At 39.0% G+C, this 19,646-nt stretch overlaps 1 protein-coding gene across 5 annotated transcripts in view; it reads left to right on the top strand.

Moving 5' to 3' along the window:
* Nucleotides 1–19,646, top strand: part of BICC1 (BicC family RNA binding protein 1) — a 232,008-nt gene that overhangs the window by 64,884 nt on the left and 147,478 nt on the right. For all 5 annotated transcript variants that reach the window (XM_081158691.1, XM_081158693.1, XM_081158695.1 and 2 more), the window contains exon 2: nt 8,171–8,217. In XM_081158691.1, coding sequence (XP_081014817.1) covers nt 8,171–8,217 — 47 coding nt within the window. The remainder of the gene's footprint in view (nt 1–8,170; nt 8,218–19,646) is intronic.

Below are 19,646 nucleotides of genomic sequence, written 5' to 3'. Positions count from 1 at the left end.
GGACTCTTTGTGACTGCCCTGGCATGGATGCTAAATGTCTGCACCATTACCCTCCAAAACTCATCCTGTGACAGCAGCCACCACCACCCCACCCCACATATTTCCAAACAGTCCTCTGAGGTATACTTCTCAGGTAAAGAATCGGTGTGAGCCAACCTGAGTTATTCATGTCCCCAGTCACTGGGAGGGGGGTTCCCCTTCCTCTCTGCTGTCCTGTACCTAGGGCTCCTTCTAGAAGCAGGTGCTGCTGCAAGTGCTCTGAGGCATATAAAAGAGAACCTGAAGTTTTGGAAAGACGGAAAGACAGACATGGGTATTCACAGCCATCTTTCTCCCCAGAATTCACTTTTTCCATCTCCCCACATCTCAGTCCTTTTCCACTTTAAGCAATCAGCTCAGAAGCTCCCTGTCATGTTCATTCTTTAAATTCTTGTTGTCTGTGACTCTTATGTAGTGTTCAACCTTTGGTCTTGTCATTTTTATTACTGACCTCAGAGCACTTACTGTTGAGTAAGACTGTAAGTTCTTTGAAGTCAGGGTAGCTGGCTTCCATATATTGAATGCTCATAGAGTGCCTATTTGTATACTTTAGGGGTGAAAACAGAGCCTTCTGGAGCCTAAATCACTTGCCTGGAGTTATTCTGCTAGTAAATGGCAACCTTAGAGTTGAACCCAGGTTTCTCTGACTTCATAGCTTTTATCTTCTCACTGTGTGCCTCAAGTGCTTAATAAGTTTTGTTTAAATGAATCAAGAGGTGAGTCTTTTAGTGTTAGGTTGAATTGGAGCATTCCTGATGAAAGCAAGCGTATCTTTGCGCCCTCCCACCCCTGCACCTATTTTGGTGGGGAGAAGAGCAAACAGATCGCCTAGTCATAGATTTCTGCCTATAACCTGAACTTTAAACATGCCTGGAACACATTTGGTTCTGATTTAAAACAAGCTGGCTTGCCCCATTGCCATGTTATTACAAACACAAAAGAAATATAAACTTCATTCCATTAAATAACCATCCACATAAACTCTTAAATAGTTTCATGGTTTTGGACTGGGCCAAAGCTGGATATTAAGGAAATGGTTATTAACATTATATATTTTATTCAAACTACTCTAATTCTTTAACCCTCCCATAACCCTCTCAAAATAACAACCAACCTTTTTCTTCCTCCCTCAGGATGTTCCCAGGAGGTTAAGACAGATACAGCTTTGATTTCAGCTGCTGACTCTTGCTGTTTCGAAAAGATTCCTTGTTTTCAGTCCTTTGTAGCCTCTGTACTAGAATCTTTTCAGTCCTCTTTGGGTATTGGCTAAGTAAGTTATCTTCAATAGTAATACTATACAATGGAAATAGAATGTGAACCACAACTGTAATTTAAAATTTTATAATCACATGTAAAATAAACAGGTGGGATTAATTTTAATAATACAGTTTTCCTTAACCCAGTATATAAAAATGGCAATATTTCAACATACAATTAAAAAATTAATGAGAGTTTTACTTTCTATACTAAGTCTTTGAAATATAGTGTGTTTTTCACGCTTACAGTACATCTGGATTTAGACTAGCCACATCTCAGTAGCCACAGTGGCTAGTGGGTTTTGTTTTGGACAGTGCAGGTCTATGGGAAGACCAGCATAAGCTCACTGTGGCGTATTGATAATTCCATTAAACTGCACGAAGGCCATGAACACCCTCTAGCTTGTGATAAAGCAAGAAGAGTGTTGATTTAAAAAAATAAATACTATGTCAATAATCAGAGTTGTCAGATAGTGTTTATGACCCCAGGCCAGACTAGGTGGTGTTTCAGGAATTGCTTACGTAAGAAGAAATGGGGTCTGAAAGGAGGACATTTGACATGACCAAGGTTTCTGTTAATCATGAGATTCCACTGGTGGATGTTAGGGCCGTCAGGCCAACAAGCTTGAAGTCTGAGTAAACTCTGAGCCGGAGTTGCTTGAAGCAATTAATGTAATTTAGACGTTATCAGATTTTCGTGAATATTTGTTCTCCTACATTTGACAGCAACAGATGCTTTCTGAACTAAAAGCTGGTAGACTAGAGCAGCAATTTTCAACCCTTTTCATCTCATGGCACACACAAACTAATTATTAAAATTTGGCAGCACACCAAAAAATATATTTTTTTTGCCCATTGACAGAAAAAAGTAGGTGTAATTTCAGTTCATTCACAACGGTTGGCAGTTGTTGTGTTGGCTGTTGTCATTTTTTTTATTTGACAATCTAAGGGAAAAGAGATCAGTGCCCCTGACTAAATAGTCAGGTATTGCATGTTATAAAAATTCTTGCGGCACACCGGTTAAAAGTTGCTGACATAGTCTATAAATTAGAAAAGTATACATAAAATTTTTCTCCTTTTGGTTTATGCATTTTAGAGAATGTTTCTTTATGTCTTTTGGCTAGCTGTTTATTTTAGCTGTGAATCACAGAGGTTTTCCAAATATTGGATTATTTAGTGTTTTCAGCTAGAAGTTTCTTATTATAGGCCTAACTTGTTAAAACTTCTCCACTGACAGTTGCACAAAATCAGTCTTTCAATCTAGAAAGTGCTCCTTTAATTAAGGCCTGTGATGCTCTGTACTTGGTATGAATTCATGGACTGTCCATTATTCATCTCGGATGGTGCATTAGTCATTCTGTCTCTTTAGGTAGCTTACACCCACATTTGACCTTCAGACTTGCGCTGGATTGCTTTATGCACTGTGGACTGGAAATGGTGCTGTCACAAACCAGTAATGGTAAACTTTGGTTACTCTCAAAAAGGAAGAAGGATTTAAAAATGATTTTTACCTGACTTTTTCCTAATTAAAAAGTTCAAGCTATTTAAAGCATTCTGGAAAGTACAAAGGAGAAAGTGATAAATGACCCGATGATTTCACCACTCAAATAACAGTTGTTAACATTTTGGTGTTTGTAGCTTTCTCTAACATGTACACTGTATGTAATGCATGCATACATGCTTACCTGTAGCTTTGAGATCATTCTGTGCATCCTGTTTTTATAGTCTCCTCAAACAATTTATTGCATTTTTGAACATGGGGAGTTTTTAAACTTTAAAGTGTTTTTCATTTGGCTAGGATAGTTGAATGATTTTAATTGCTAATTGTAGAAACTTTAAAAATAGGCTTAATATCTATTATTTCTTCAATCAATTCTCAGAGTTTTGCACGCAGTCTAGAGTGTTAGATATAATTCATGAACATAAATTCTTTGGGTGTATGTAGACACTGTGTCATCTACATCTTTTGCTGGTTCCTCTTGCAGTAAATTGGCTAAATTGTCAGGGAACTTTTCTGAAAACAGAAATAGACAGAATAAAATATATGGCATAGCTATTTTAGCATATGGATTAAATTGATACCATAAGTGAATGTTTTAAATTTTTAGTAAAATATTTTTACAGGAGAATCAGGCTACCTAATGATTACACATTTATCTTTCAGGTGACCTTAAGGTACAGCAGCCTTCTTAGTTACAAATGTGCTACAGTTGGGTTGTGTTTTTAAAAAGGGAGGAATGCCCTGAATCTTTACAGATGTGAAGATTTATTTCTCAATTATTTTTTATAATTTGAACTTGTTTTTTCCTGCTCAAGTTCCACAGGGGTGAAAAAACCTATTGCTCATCAAGGGAATGTTAAAAGATATTCTATACTATTTTTAAATGAGAAATACATAGTCCTTGTGTTTTTAGATTTGGCTCCAGAAAGCATAAGATGTTATTATGGAAACGCATTTCAGAATGAAAAGGATATTTAAACAGGTTTCCATATGCCCTATGAAGAACTTAAAATTGAGCTCCCCCCCCCTTTAATTCAGTAATTAACTAGACTTGCCCCTGTAGTTTGGGGGACTGTAATAGTTTACACCTGTTTCAACTTTTGCTGTTTTTATTGGCCATGGCTTTTGCCATCCCATATTTCTTGCGAAGCAAAAATATGAAATAAAATATGGCAGAGCACTGGAGAAATTATAATAAACATAAAAAATGAATTGTTCAGCTAAAAATATGAAATGCTTTACCTGCACAACCCGTGAAGCCATGTTTCAGTAGTATTGAAATAATTTATTCTTTGTCATGAAAATAAAGACAGTTGCTTTCATTGGCAAGAATAATCCAGGGTTTATAAAATCAAACGATTAAATTTTGGAACATCAAGCAGAAGTCATATTGTAAAGACAGTTAGAAAAAGGCTGCTAAATCATTGTGTGTGTTTATGTTACTGTGGAATAAAAAAGAAAAGGGTGTATCAGTATTTAAGAGTGTAAATACTCAGTAGAACTGTTATACCACAGAATATAATCAGATTTCAAAGGTCAAGGAATGCCGTGACATCAAGTATGAGTTGGCTCACTTCACAGGCGACATTTCCCCCTCCAAATATACCGAAGAGGAGAAAGCCATTGTACCTCATATTTTTTTTTTGCAATCCGACTCTCAAATGGACTCCCTAGAAGCAACCTTTATTCTTTAGGCCTAACAGTAGCTGTCTCACTCTAGTGTTAGGTTAGGAGTAGAATGACTAGCTTTTTAGTGCACCTTCCAGAATGAGAATAGCTAAATTACAGCTCTGTTAAGTTTATTTGGGTAAAGTTGTGACTGCGAAAAGATCTTTGCAAAAGTTGTCAGTAGAACTGTATTTTAATTTTGGCTTTATCTCACTAATTGGGTGGCTTTGGATATATGGGTCAAGGTTGTACTTAAATGAGGGCATGTCCTTGCCTATTTTATTTTATTATTTTATATTTTATTTTATTTTTATTTCAGAGAGAGGAAGGGAGAGAGAGAGGGAAACATCAATGAGAGAGTCATTGATCGGCTGCCCCTACTGGGGATCGAGCCCTCAACCCCGGGCATGTGCCTTGACTGGGAATTGAACCAGGATCTCCTGGATCATAGGTCGATGCTCAGCCTCTGAACCATGCTGGCTGGGCGGCCTTGCCCATTTTGATTCACCAGTATAGGACTTAATTTGTAGAATTAAGAGTGAACTTCTCTTTGTTCTTTTCTGAGTCTGCAAAATGAGCATCTTAAATGCCTAGGTTTATATTGAGAAAAAATTATTCTGCAAGCCCCTTTCCCCCCAGTCTCTCACTTCTTCAGAGTTTATATTTTGATACTGAAGATTTTAGAGTAAGTTTGAGAATTGAACTTCCACATTTGGGCACAGGAGAATTCCTGTTTGTGGGGAGAATACTTCTGGTGAAATGTTGCTCTCTCTTGATTGGCTTCTGTGGCCTTGACAGCTTTGCTTGGGTGTGGTCAGTAAAAGTCCTGAGGAGACCCAGCAACGTGAGAATTACATAAGGACCCTCCCTGTAAAGTGCAGTGACTGGGACCAGCCATGGTTTGCACCTGAGACAATGAACTACCCAAGAATCCAACCAGAGCCTTTTACTAGGGCACTTGTGGGTTTTGGAAAATGGATACTTCTCGGGATTTAGGGGAAAATCAGGCTCAGATTTGGAGTTTCTGATACATAAACATTTGGAATGAAAAAGAACAATTTTTGGTGCCAAAGAATTTGCCATTTGGCTCCCCTCAAATCATAAGGTTGCTAAAAGGTGCAGGTTCCTGGTTAAATTTTAGATGGTTTTCTAGAACATAGTTTATTACAGCTTGGGTCTAACTAAGAAAATCCCCCCCCCCCTTTTTTTATTCATTCCGGGATTGAAAGGCCATTCTATGAAGTCTGTTCAGACTTGGAATGAAGGGGCATTTCAAGGTTGTGACATAATGAGTTTGTCATGAGCAAAATAAGTGTCCTAAAGGAGGTTTCTGTAGTAAAATTCAGTTGTATCATAAAATTTAAACTGATGAATGCTAAGTTGTGTAAGAGTTCTTTGTGGGCAAAAGGGGTGATTATCTGCCTTCCTTGATAGGCCTTTGAAAATATCTTTGATTCTAAAATTTTTTTTCAAAGAATAGTGTCCTCGATGCCACTAGAATTTTTTTCAAAACTTTGTGCCCTGGTATGTAGTTTCCATTGCCAAGCAATTGTGTTATATATTAGGACCCCTTTAAATAAGTTTTAGCTTTAGAGAGAAAGACAACCCAAGCAGTAGCTGAACTGAAGTCCCTCCAAAGCACTTGATAATAGGTTTGTGTCATTAGGTTTAGGCACTGACGTTTTATCTTGCCTGGGTGGCCTCTCTAGCTAGGATCTAACCACATTTGCCAGTTTATTTAGAAAGAGTAAGCTTTATTTTTTTGTTGTTCAGATTTGCTTTTAATGTTTTTTAAAAAGCTTTAATGTTGATAAATTTCCAAGTTAGAGAGTGAAAATCATAATCTGTAATTAACTACAAAGAATCTTTTTGTGGACATGTGTGCTTCAAATGCTCACATCTGTGTCTGGATTCGGTTCATGCTGTTAATGGTGTGGTATTTGTGCAAAAAGTAAAGTTAAAATGGTATTAGCATTATGTATTAGTTTTTTGCCACTGTAGCAAATTACCACAAGTATGGTGGCTTACAACATTAATTTATTATCTTAGAGGTCAGAAGTCTGAAATGGGTTTCATTGAGCTATATCAAAGTGTTGGGAGGGCCATGCTCCCTCCAGAGGCTCTGGAGGAAAATCCGCTTCCTTGCTTTTTCAAGCTTCTGGAGGCCACCTACATTCCTTGGCTTGTGGCCCCTTCTGCCATCTTCAAAGCCAGCAGTGCAGCATCTCTGTGTCTTTCTCCTCTCTCAGCCTCTCTGTGTGTCATCGCACACCCTTCTCTGTCTTTTATTGTCACATCGCCTTCTTGGACTCTGAGCTTTCTTCTTTCTTCTTGTAAGGACCCCTTGTGATTTCATTGGGCCCACCCGGATAATTCAGGAATCTTCCTATCTCAATATTCTTAATTTAGTTACATCTGCAAAATCCCTTTTGCCATGTGAGGGTAACATGTAACATATTGAGAGGTCCAGGGATCAGGGCATGAACATCTTTAGGGGGTGTTATTTAGTCTGCCACACATTAGAATACAATTTTTAATATTTTTTATCTTTGTAGCTATTGTTTTCATACATTTCTTCAAATTGCTCTTGGTAATCACAGAGACCTGTACTTTGTGCTCTCTTTTTTGGATGAAAACAGATTGATAAAAAACTCATTTTTGCAAAATTGTAGGTGTCTCATACTTACCTGTGAAATTAATATTGTTGTTATTTTGAGAGCAGAGGGAATTTCTTTGGGTTTTGAATCCTCCACCTAACAGAATGATCTGCCATACTTCTTGGGTCTTCAATCATTTTAACAAGTTCAGGAGTTGTTGCTCCAGCTCCTTTCTTTGTCCAGGTGAGAGGGTGGCTTCTCTGGTGAACCCCTGTTCACGCTGCGTTGGAATCTGAGACCCGTTTGGTGTTTGCCCTCTGAAGAATGCACTTAGAGGCTACTGCAAGCAAGCTGCTACTGGCTTTTGTCCCCTCTCCCTTTAGTCAAATTTCCCACCCCCTACCCCCCAGATTAAAAAAAAAAATGTTCACAGAGTCTTAAGACTTTTGAACATAGAGAACTGGGTTTGTCCTCTATTTATAGGCTACCATTTAGACATAAAAGACTGTTTAAATACAGTGACCTTTTAATTAATCTCACATGAAGTTTTATTGTTGTATGTGACTTTACCATTCTCATGTGCTATTTAATTCTGTTTTTTCTCTCCCTTTGTATAAGCCAGTGAAGGGGTGAACTAAAGTAGTATATTATGCCAACAGAAATCCAAGTAGAGTATGTAGTCATTGCACAACATGAAGCTGACACAGCTCAGCAGGCCGCGTTCCACGAGCCCCCATAGAAAAGGCCGCCTCGGCCTGGGATTGATTACAGGCAGGAAGCGCTTAGCGCACTACAGCTGATTATATTGGTAGTTGCCTTTGTTCATATAGTTCCTTAACTGTGAAAGGAGATTACTTTCATCTCTGTGTGAAAATAGAGATTTGTGCGTCTCTCAGACAGGAAAAGGAGTTGGAAGTGTGCTTGATTGGATTAGTGTCTTATTCTTTAGCAGCTTTGCGTCCCTGATGAGGCCTCCTAGCAGGCACTGAGCTTTGGGAGAAGAGTGCGTCTTATTTACTTTTGTGTTTTAATACCTGACACTCGAGAGTTTTTGAATACATAGGTTGAAAAAAAGAAACAATTTTAAATGTTTACATTTTTATTTACAGCTGCTGCCGAAGGAAAAGGCAAAAGTGGGGAAGACTTTTTTCAAAAGGTAAGTTGCTTTTTACTCCTGCCTTGGTGATAATTAAGGAGAAATATACCTGTCTCAGTAGCTACAGTAGAAGCTCCTGAAAGCTCCCCTTCCATGGGAAAGGGAATAAGTTCTTTTTTAAAATTTATCTTTATTGTTAAAAATATTATACGTGTCCCATTTTTCCCCCCCCATTGACCCCCTCCACATTGCTCGCACCCCCTCCCCAGGCCTTCACCCCGTTATTGCCTGTGTTCATGGGATATGCATATATGCATACAACTTCTTCGGTTAATCTCTTCCCACCCTCCACCCCCTTCCCTCTGAGATACCGTCTGTTGCATGGGAATAGGTTCTTGATAAGATAGCTGGAGATGCACAGGGTTTGGAAAGGGTGGGATGCTGCTTTTTTTTTTTTAATTCTCACTGGAGGACATTTTTTTCCATTGCTTTTCAGAGAGAGTGAAAGGGGGAGAGAGAAACATCAATGTGAGAGAGACACATTAACTGGTTGTCTCCCACAGGTGCCCTGACCAGGGCCAGGGATCGAGCCTGCAACCGAGGTCATGCTCTTGGCTGGACTCGAACCCGGGACGCTTCAGCCTGCTGGCTGATGCTCTAACCACTGTGCCAAACAGGCCAGAGCCACTTAACCATTCTAAAAAGGCTCCTTTTAGGCAAATCCAAGGAAGTTTTTGCTCTGAGACAAGGAAAGCTGCCAGATACGCTGTCGTGATTATCTTTTACTGCTGCTCCCTATTTTCTTTTTCGCCAAACACATATCTGACCTGGGAGGCAGAGAGCAGGAGCCCCTCACAGCGCTCCTCGTTCCCAGTAAGCATGGCTGTGGGTGGGACGACCTTTAGGCTCCCTGCGCACAGTGAGTAACCACGTCACTGCTGTCCCTGGGTGTCCTCTGAAAGTTCTGGTCTTCAATGAAGGTCTGCCAGTCGTATATAGCAAAGGGAAACAGGAGTGGAGCTGATTAAAAAATGAATGTGAGAAACTATGAAGAGCAGTTGATTAATTCTTATCAGCTCTATTTCTTAAATGTTTTATATAAGGGAAGATGCCTGTCATTTCGAAGAAGTTGATTTAAGTTTATATTCTTATTTATTTATTTATTTGGATTTATTGTGTTTATGTCTTTGCTCTTGGGATCTAGAAAATGTGTGTAGGAACAAACATATAGATACCTTAGGGGAAGGGAAGAGGGAAAATGTAGCAGTAACTACGGATGAGATTGAATATTGCTTGCTGTAGAGAGTCATGAAGCCTCTGGAAAGCACCTGTGTGGGACCAGACGTGGCCTTTACAAGCCTCTTTATTCTCCTGTGTGATCCGCTTGTTCTTTTTGGTCAACTTCATCATTCACCTGCATCCTCTGCCAAGAGTATTAAAAGCAAATATTTTCAGAGCTGATACTTATATTGCCATTTCTTCATTCTGAAAATATTTATTTACCACCTGCTGTGTGCTGCACGCTGGAGAGACCGGAATGAGCAAGGCATCGTCCCTGCCCTAAAGGAATTAGTCTGGTGTCTGGTGATAGAGTCACAGAAATAGCAGGAGATCTGGGGCCATAGAGGATTAAGCACTTAACTGGGACTTCAGGAGATTAGAAGGGACTTCTCGAGGTCTTCTGAGGAGTGGATGGTAGCCACGTGAAGAGGTAGGCTTGGGTGGGTTGGAGGGCATCCTAGGCAAAGACCCAGAAAGTAAGAAGCTCAGAGGTGGAAGAATTTACGTGGCGTTGGTGCTTCAAACGTTTGTCTGGCACACAACATATGAAGGGTTCACAGAGCAAGGTGAGCTACAGTATCCTATACGATGAAGTACCTTCTTTTAAGGGGAGGGGGGAGGCTTTCCTAAAGGGATTTAAATAAAAAATAAAAATAAAAAATGCTGTGTGGGCCAAATAGAATGTGCCAGACCACAGTTTTCCATCCCTGCGTTAGGGCCATGTTGTTGAAGTTTATGTCGTATGCCTGAAGCCCTTGACTTGGCAGTCTCTGACACTGGTTAATATCCAACTTGTCCTTAATACCTGGGCGTTTTGGAATGCCCGGCCTTTAGCTGGGGCAGGCTTGCCACAAGGGGAAGAAAATGGAAGACAGAGCAGAACTCTAGATTTGCCTTGGGTTGTCTGTGATGGGACAAATGGATGATATCTCTGGAAGGAGTCTTTTTTCCATTGTTCTGTAACTTGCAGATAAATGTAAAACGCAGACTGTTCAGCTTTGTATGACTCAGACATTTTAAAAGCTGAATCAAAACACAGCATATGTGGTCATAAAGGACCGTCATTCTTAGAAGATTTGCTAATATTTATCACTCTTTGTGGAGCCATATATACATTCCAGCAGTTTAAATAGAAACACATGTTTGAATCCAGGAACATGTGTGCGTCTCACAAACTAGGAGTTGGAAGTGTAGATTCTGTTCTTGGTTATAGGTTAATGAGGCCCCTGAATAACTAACTGAGAAGAGTTTTATCTCCTCATGTTATTCTTTTATTCATTAGAAAGTGTCTTCCTGATAGACAAGTGTCCATATAGGATTTGGATACTTCCTCTGGAAAAACCGGTAACTTAATAAAAGGCAAACATCCCAAGTTCCAGAAAAGTAATTTTCAATGTTTTGACCGGACAGAAATAGACATGATAGTTCATCTACAGTAGAATGAAGTAATGGAGAAGTATTGAATTGTCCTCCAGGAACTTTCTTCTCATCACACGTATTCTAGTTTCACATGATGGCATTTGGGGAAACATTTAAGAACAAGAAATAGGCCATATTGCTGGTCATTAGCATCTTTGAAAAAATACTTCTATTAGAGTAATGAAAATCCAAAGGCTCTATATGCTTATTAGAACGTGTTTTGGCTTTGACTCCAGGTGTGTATATCACAAACCAAAATTAAAACCTCCCTTGAGCTGAGTTGAAATTTTGACTACCCTTATTATTTAAAAAACATCTAATTCTGGAAGGATACTTTCCCAGCTTCATGCTGGCTCTCCCTAAAGAGGGGATTGGAGGAGGAGTGTGAAACTTTTTCTGTGTCACTTTGGTTTTTTTGTATCTTTAAAATATATGTAAAATCATAGTAATGTTATTAACCTAAATTAAAGTATTTTCACTGAAAAATTTTAAATTAAAAAAAATGAAAAAAATGAAAAATATCTTTAAGAATAAGAATTGGTAGATTTCCCAAAAGGTTTAAATTGTAGTTTAACAACTACTAAGATCATGAACTACATTGTCTCAAATTTGAAGCTGTAATAGTAGTTCAGTTTATTATATGTACACATAAACGTTTCCTATCTAGTCAGTTATTGTTTCAGAGATCTACCTGGTTTTCTGTATACTGCTTTACTACATGTGTTTGAAACATTTTACTTCCCCTGATACTCTATTAGGGCAAAAAAACTAACCTGTTGTAGCAGAGAAACCCAATAGTATAGTAGTTTAAGGAACTGTTATTTTTCTTTCGTGTAACGTTCTAAGGTGAGTGTTCCCACTTGGTGGGTGGCATTGTCCCATACTGTCAGTCAGAGACCCAGGTTCCTTCTGCCATGTAGCTCTGCTGTTCCTGAAGTCATGGACCCCATCTCTGTGGTTAAGGGTGGGTCACCATGTCCACAGTGGGAGCTGGTGAAGAACAAGACTGTATGAAGGAGGCGGGCCACGATCTCAGGGGCCAGGCCTGGGTGTGGCGTGTGTCACTGCTGCTCACATTGCCTTGGAGAAAACTTGTTTACGTGGCCTTATATAACTGCAGTAATGGGGGTGGGAAAGAGAGGAGGAACAAATGTCGGAAATACTGATTTTGCAAGCACTATATAGCAAAAGACAGATTGTTAGGAAAAATGTATGTGGTCAGAGTTTTATGTCTTCATGTGCTATGCTTTGAAACCTTTTATATTACTTTGTTAGGGCTGCTGTAAAAATGTTCAACTACCTGGGTGGCTTAAACAACAAAAATTCGTTGTGTTGTCTAACAGTTCTGGAGGCTAGAAGCCTGAGGTCAGGGAGTCAGCAGGGTTAGTTCCTTCTGAAGGCTGAGAGAGGGAATGTTCAATGCCTCCCTCCTAGCTTCTGGAGATTTCCTTGCCATCTTTGGTGTTCCTTGGCTTGTAGAAGTGTTATCCCGATCTCTTCCTTCATCTTCATATGGAGTTTTCTCTGTGTGTTTCTCTCTGTGTCCAAATTTCCTCTTTTTATAAGGACACTGGTCATACTGGATTAGGGCTCACCCTAATGATTACATCTGCAATGACCCTGTTTCCAAATAAGGCCACCTTCTGAGGGGTTAAGATTTCAACACATGAATTTTGGCATGACACAATTCAACCTATAACACCTTTAAATGTAGGAAATGATTTTGTAGAAAAATTTACTATAACCAGAAAAATTTGCTAAAACTGTACATGTTATTTATTACACTTTGATACTCAATTTGATTTATAGATTTTAACTGCTTAGTCATTTTTACCACATCTTGTTTTTTTCTTATTACAAGTAATTTCTAAATGGTCTAGAATAAAGATATAATTGACATGCAAGAAAGTGAAAAAAATCTAATTTGTTACCCTACATTTCAAAGACAACTGTTTATACAACCTTAGTCTGTCTATTTATATTAAAAATATGTGAATAAAGTGCCTTTTAATATTCTCTGGCTGATGGGATTACAAATTAGTCTATTTGCATTGGATTTATCCCACATATTTTTCTATGTTAAAACTTTGCAAGTTCCCCAGTAATTGTACTTTACTCTTTGGCTCTAACTACGCTGACAAAAGGATACAACTTTATCAATATTCTCTCTGGTGCTTTGTCCACCCCTCGTGGCAACCTTAATTGAAACACATGGAAATGATCTGCTTGGATTTTTACAGTTCTTTGGGCAGTTGTTCATGGCTTACTCACTGTCTGTCCTGTTTCCTTTTAATCAGTTATTTTTTTCCCTTTCTCTTGTGAAATGACTATGGCCAGATCTTGGAGGGGAAAATGTGTTGCAGTATATTAGATGGGGATGGGTATAGTGGTTGTATTACAGATGTGACTCATCAAAGCAAAAATGCTTCAGGAATCTTGAATCCCAATGGCTGAAGAAGACAAAATCCAGTCAGCATCGTAACTGATGAAAGCCAACTTTTCCATTGCATTGGGTTATATACATGCTTTCTCCACAGAGCAGACAACACATATTTTAAATGTGGGGATATTCTATACTCTTAAAATATGTAGGTTTGGAAACCTGACCTATAAACTATGGCCTTCACAAAGGCTAACAGTACGACAAATATAAATAAGACACGGTTTGGTGGTTTATGTGGTATATTTTTATTACCCTCAAACTCATCCTTCTTCGGCAAACATTACTTTTGTCATTTTGGGACTGGGAAGTTGCAAGCGCTGTCTTCTGGGGAAAATGGCCAGGGAACATTTGGCTCCATCCTTTCCTCAAAATGAGTGTATTAGGTGGTCTTAGATGGAGACTACTTGAATCATTTTATTGAGGGGGAGGCAGAAAGCTCTACTTCAAATACAATTGCTTCTGCTTTCTCCACTGGTCATTATTTTGTGTAAGTGGAATAGATCATATTCCTGTTGTAATACAAATACATTTTGATGTAATTATTTCAAAAGGAATTCAATAAACTATAACCCATGATATACTTTTTCTAACACTGAGTCTTTATGCTTAAACATTTTAAGTCAAATTTGATTTAAATAAAATTGAGGATATTTTAAAGTTTTAACCTTAGTATTTGTTTCAATAGGCAATACAGCCTCACGGTTCACAGTTCAGATGTTACTAAGGGGCATATAAGCAGTGGCATGGCTCTGAAGATGCGGAGAAAGCTGTGCAGAATTGCAGTGCTGATGCCAGACTTAGCGAAGGTTATCACCAGTGGACGCCGTCACGAATGGGCGGTTCGTTGGGCCTTAACACTGACATGCAGGGACACTGAGTTCTTGTCCCATTGTGGCCCTGAGAATTCGTTTCAGTGAGAGGCTCTGTGATCATGGTTCTCGTATATCACTGGCTAAATAGGGATAACATTAACACTAAGGGACAATCCAAAACAGCAGGTTGTCTGGTCATCTTCTGGAAAGGTGTGAAAGAATTGATGCTATTTTACATCTTATCATTGCTCTGTTTTCTGTCAAGAGTCTAGAAGATATGGGTTAGTGAGAGAAGATGAAGGAAAAGACTAAGTGATTTGCTAGCCATCCTCCTGTCTTCTAAGTTCAGGAGGATGGTATTCGTTTGAACACGAGAAGCCTGGGTGTCAGACTGTTTCCTCAGGCATGCTCTATGTCACCTGTGGAGTTTGTCATAGTGTCACATACTCGGCTTTTATTTTGGCAGTCACTTCTCACCATCGCTCTGTGAAAACCACATTTGCTGTTTTATTTCTCTTTCTGCAACCATGGAAGTAGAGGATGTCCTTGAGATTCCTTTAAAAAGTGTGTTTGATGGGAGTGAATATACCCTAATTGCTACTACAGTTTTTAAAGTGAATAATAATTTTAAATCAATGTGTGGTGAAAGTTTGGTTGTTGATGGTTAAAATCCATTTGCCCTTGTTTTGCAGTTTGGAGTTATAGGAAAATCTGAATATGGTTTTTACCTCTCGGTGCCTTCTTTTCTTCAGACTAAAGATACTTGGTTTCTTATTTATCATACGACATAATGTTCAGACCCCTCACCATTCTGTTGACTTTCAGGAGCAAGATCAGTGTCCCAGTTTAAATGTGGCAGTGGTATCTGAGTGTGATGTTTTAGATAATAGCCTGACCAATACAGTTACAGATAGTGAGGCCATTGTATCCACAGTATGGATGTGATCCAGAAGCAGCCAAAGATTACATCCCTTTCAGGCACTGTGATTGGTTACAGGCATGAAGAATTGGCATTTCTTGCCATTCATTCTTCATCCAACTGAAAAGGTTTCCTCTAGTGTCATTGCTAGGTACACAGTATAAAGTAAGGATACTTGATTTAAGACTGGCAGGTAAAGACCCACTTAGAGATAACTCACGTTTCTGTATCCCTCACTCTAAACTCTTGACCAGACATTTGGCTTGTAGACCAGGTGGCAGCTGTGGTTTCCAGAACATGAAAGTGTGGAGAGCATCCCTCTCAGAGATTTCACGTGGTTCTGTAACTCAGTAGTCAGAACTTCTGTGTGATTTTGTTTCTTCCTTGTGGACTCTATAGGGTTACCTGGGATGGAGGGTATCAGCCTTAGGATGATAGTCCATAACGTGAGCAGCCCAAGCGGCGCCTTTTCATGTCACTTGAGTGGATGCTATGACATATAATGAAGAGCTTTGAGCTTTACTGGTTTACAGAAGAATCAGTGGATTCACAGAGAATCAGTGTGTTTTAAAGCTGGATGTGGAAGTGGTGTCTTTTTCTTCTAGACAACAATCTGAATAATCTTAGATTGATATTTTTCCCGAAGGTTAGACAGCTAGTTTGTGGCAGGCAGGACTTGAAGAGTGCTTTTTTGACTTTGACTGTTGTTAATAAAACAGAAATGATTTTCTTTAAATCAGCAATGATGTCCTCTTGTGTGGGCTAGGCTTCTATAATGAGAGAAATTCTATCTATACCTGCAGATTTTGGTAAATAGGCTTCTGAATCAGGATCATTTTGGTGCATTAGAGGGACAACCAAAAGGCTGGAGACAAATTAATACAGTAACAACATGGCATGGATTTGTCCCTCATATTTTGTTTAAATAGTCAAGATTTCAAAATCACATTAAGGCTGGTCGTTCTGGGTTTATACCTGATATTTTCCTCTTTTATTCTACCTGAAAGACTTACTATAATGATTTGTTGTCATCCCATGAATAGTCCTTTCTTCAATTTTGGGACTCTTGGTTTTTTTAAAGTCTAGCCTGTTGCTTGATGTGTTTAATATTTTCATTTTATTTAGGCAAAATAGATTGCTTTAGAATTTATCCTCAGACTAATTCAGCTCTTACCTTGCTTTTGTCTCTGAGTGTTACTTTTAAATTTATGTACTTTGTGGTTTATGTGGTTATATGCCTGTCTTCCCACACACTGTACCATGGAAAAAGGAGAGGAGCTAGCCATATTTTGTACCACCTAACTCGGCTTCCCACCCTTCCAGCCACAGCTGATGGGCCCACATGTAGGCACCAGACCCAGCGACGACCCTTCTAAAGACACTGGCCACGACCTGTGTGACTAGCTCTGAAAACTCACTGAGTAAGATTTGTCTGTAATAAACTGGGACAAATGGAATGGAAGGTAGGACAGGTTGAGGGAGAAGCCAGGAGTAACAGTGGTGGCCTTGAGAAACCTGAGTTATAAGGGAGAAGCATCTGTGAGTAAGCAGAAGAAACCCATCCATGGAAGAACACAGAGCAGATGTACCAGGAGTGAGAGAGGCCCTCATGGAGCTGGCACAGTTTGTGATGCTTCTCAAGTTGGGATCTGCAGGGGTCCTTGCAAGCTTCTCCCCTTGTGATTGAGGTTGAGAAACATGACCGAGGCCTGGTAATCAAGTCAGACTAAAACATAAAAGGCATTCGGAGACTTGAATAATTGCATGATCGTCTTCTCTTCAAAAGGTTTATGCAGTCACACTCTAACAGAATCGGATGTGTGTGCATGCAGTAGGTTAACTGCTCAGTGAGTGCCTCAAATTAAGTTATATGTTTAAAGGAGCTGTGCTCTTGGATAAGACATAGACACTTTCCGCAAACCTGTCATTAGAATATGTATACAGCAGCAATGCCGCGGTGGGTTTTAAACTGTGAAGACACATTGTTCCAGTGTGCGAGAACACCCTCTCTATATATGCATATACCGTATAAGAATCCTAGTCATATGCAGGGGGTGTTTCTTTTTGCCGCTCAGTTGCCAGCATTGTTTAAGGAATAATAGACTCATTGCTATTAATATCTTAGGTGGAAAAAGTGTATATTGTCCTTATTTTCCAAAAGGATTTCGTTGTGGGCTTTTATTGCACATATTACGATTTCCTCCACCTCCATGGCCGTTGACATTAATATTGTTGTAGTCAGTATTATTCTTTTTCTGGGAGGTTTATAGTCAGCCAACATGCAGAAGGGTTATTAGTAGTGTAAGACGTTTTCTGTTTTTCCTAATAGTAGTTAAAGAGAACACTTTGTTAGTCTGTGCCTCTTTAAGTAACATGATCCTTGAATTAAATGATTAAATATCCTGAATGTTACTCTCTCATTTTGTATGTTTAGTAGTTGTGGCTTGTCCCAAACTAGTTCTTCTGCAGTTTAAAAATTTTTTTTGGATGTAAATTTCTTGAAAGGAGCCTCCTTTTGGCACTTTAAGTGGTGGAAAAATAGATTTTATTACCTTTCTTTTTTCTTGGTGAAATCAGAATGGCCTAGGAAAAGTACTTAAGTATGTCTTTCCTTCCTTTGCAATTACCACTTTTAGTACTTTTCGTCAACCTAGATTATCATTCAGTCATTCAAATTTTCTGCTGCTCACTGGTTAAAGTGATGATGGGTGGGGAATGAAGGAATTGAGCCAGGGATGAAACCGACTACAGGCAAAAATACAGAGGCTTCGATGTTTTCTTTCTTGAGTTCGCCATCAATTAATTTTTCTAGAGGGAATAAAACCCAGCTTCACTTCCTATGTGCCTGTTTACTCTGGAGTTACCAGGAAACCTTGATCCCCTGTGAATAAGAAAACTTTCAACTCAGATAGTCTGGATTTGTTTTCTTAAATAGAACTTCCTGTTTTGTTTTTCTATGAGATTTTCTAAGACAATGGTCCAGATTCATGCGTAAGTCAATAGGAGGTGCTGTTTGAGAAATCCTGTGGCATATTCCCTAGGTTGGTAGGTTTGGAGAGCCTACGTTTTTCTTGGCGTCAGCTAGTACATTGAGAGGGAGGTATTAACAAAATTGAGGAAAGAGTATTTTTCAGTACTTAATTGGAATGTGGATATGTCTGTCTTCTCCCTTTGAGTATCCCTTCACTTTAGTATCCCTCTCATAAGTTAAAAATCTGGTGAGCTACCTGTGAGTCTAAAAACACTCCCATTGTCCTGTAGGTTGCATGGGAATGCTAAAGAGAAATCATTTCTGCTTTCAAAGAGCTTTCAAGCTGCATGGGAAAGATGCTTACAAGAAGGGGTTAGAGTCAATGATTATGTACAGACTTTACAAAGATGCTAAGGGCACCATTCATGAGACATTTACTGTCCTCTCTGTGAGCTTGACCCTGTGCCAGGTACAGGACAGTAGAGAAGAAAAGGTGGTTGTGTGGCCCCTGTTTTCTAGAGGGTTACACCCCAGAGGAGAAGTGGCATGTCTGTGCCATCCGGTGTGGCAAGAGCGTATAATGGAGGAAACAGAAGGAGTGATTTGTTCTCCTTGGAGGAACCAAAGAAGGCTGCCCTGAGGAGGAAATGTCTGAGCAGGGATTTGAAGCCAGGTTAAAAGAGTATAACTAGTATGTTGGGTCAGATTAGGTAAGGTTTTATAGAAGAGTTCCTGAGGAGACAGCAGAGTTTAGATTAGGTCAAGCTATCTTCTAGACCTGTGATTCATGACCTAAATGTCTTAATGGAGGCAAGATGGAAAGGTATTTCTGGCAGAAAACCAACTACGTGCCTTTGCAAAGGCAAAGTAAGGGACAGAGGAGATTGTTTCTGTCATCCAGCCCTGAAAGCAACTGAATTAAAAATGATACATACTATTATACCATTTCATCTGAGCTAATTAATCACAGATTTAAATGAGAGGTTGGGAGGATGAGCAGAAGGATTTGAAATCCAGATTAAATTTAGGAGATTTTATTGTTTATATCCATTGTCTACTCAAAGATGGTGGAAAATTAAAAATGATAGCCAGACATTTTGCAATGTAGTTTTTTCTGTAGCTGCTGACTTCTTTGTGAGTACTGGGTTTAGGGATGTATTATTACTTTTTTCTACCCATCACTTTCCTTGTAATAAATGCATTCCCAGGAAGATTAACTTTTAACTATGCTTTGAAACATGAGTTTTCAACTATTACAATACCTTCATTGCATTCTGGATGATAAAATTTCCAAGATTGGAATGATGGCTATAAAATAAATAGTTAGCATCATTTAACTAAGTCCTGAACCTTCTATGATGTACAGTTTTAAAACATGTATTTTCCAGGAAGACAGTGGAAAGTTTTCGCTTTGCAGTTTACTTCTGGCTGTGTTTTATGGAAACCATACTTAAAACTTCTGAGAAATAGGCACCAATAATTCAAGTTTGGAAAATAATAGAAAATTTGGTTCTATTTGTGTAAAATTAAAGATTCCCTTGAAGAAGTTGTTGGCGATCAGTTTAGCATACTCTAGTATTAGCATTAAACCACCAGTGGAATGATGAATAAGTACAGAGAAGGGAAGGCCAAGAATATTTGAGA

Source organism: Miniopterus schreibersii (genome assembly GCF_964146895.1).
Source record: "Miniopterus schreibersii genome assembly, chromosome: 14".
Taxonomy (NCBI): domain Eukaryota; kingdom Metazoa; phylum Chordata; class Mammalia; order Chiroptera; family Miniopteridae; genus Miniopterus; species Miniopterus schreibersii.
This window is presented reverse-complemented; position numbering and strand designations above follow the sequence as displayed.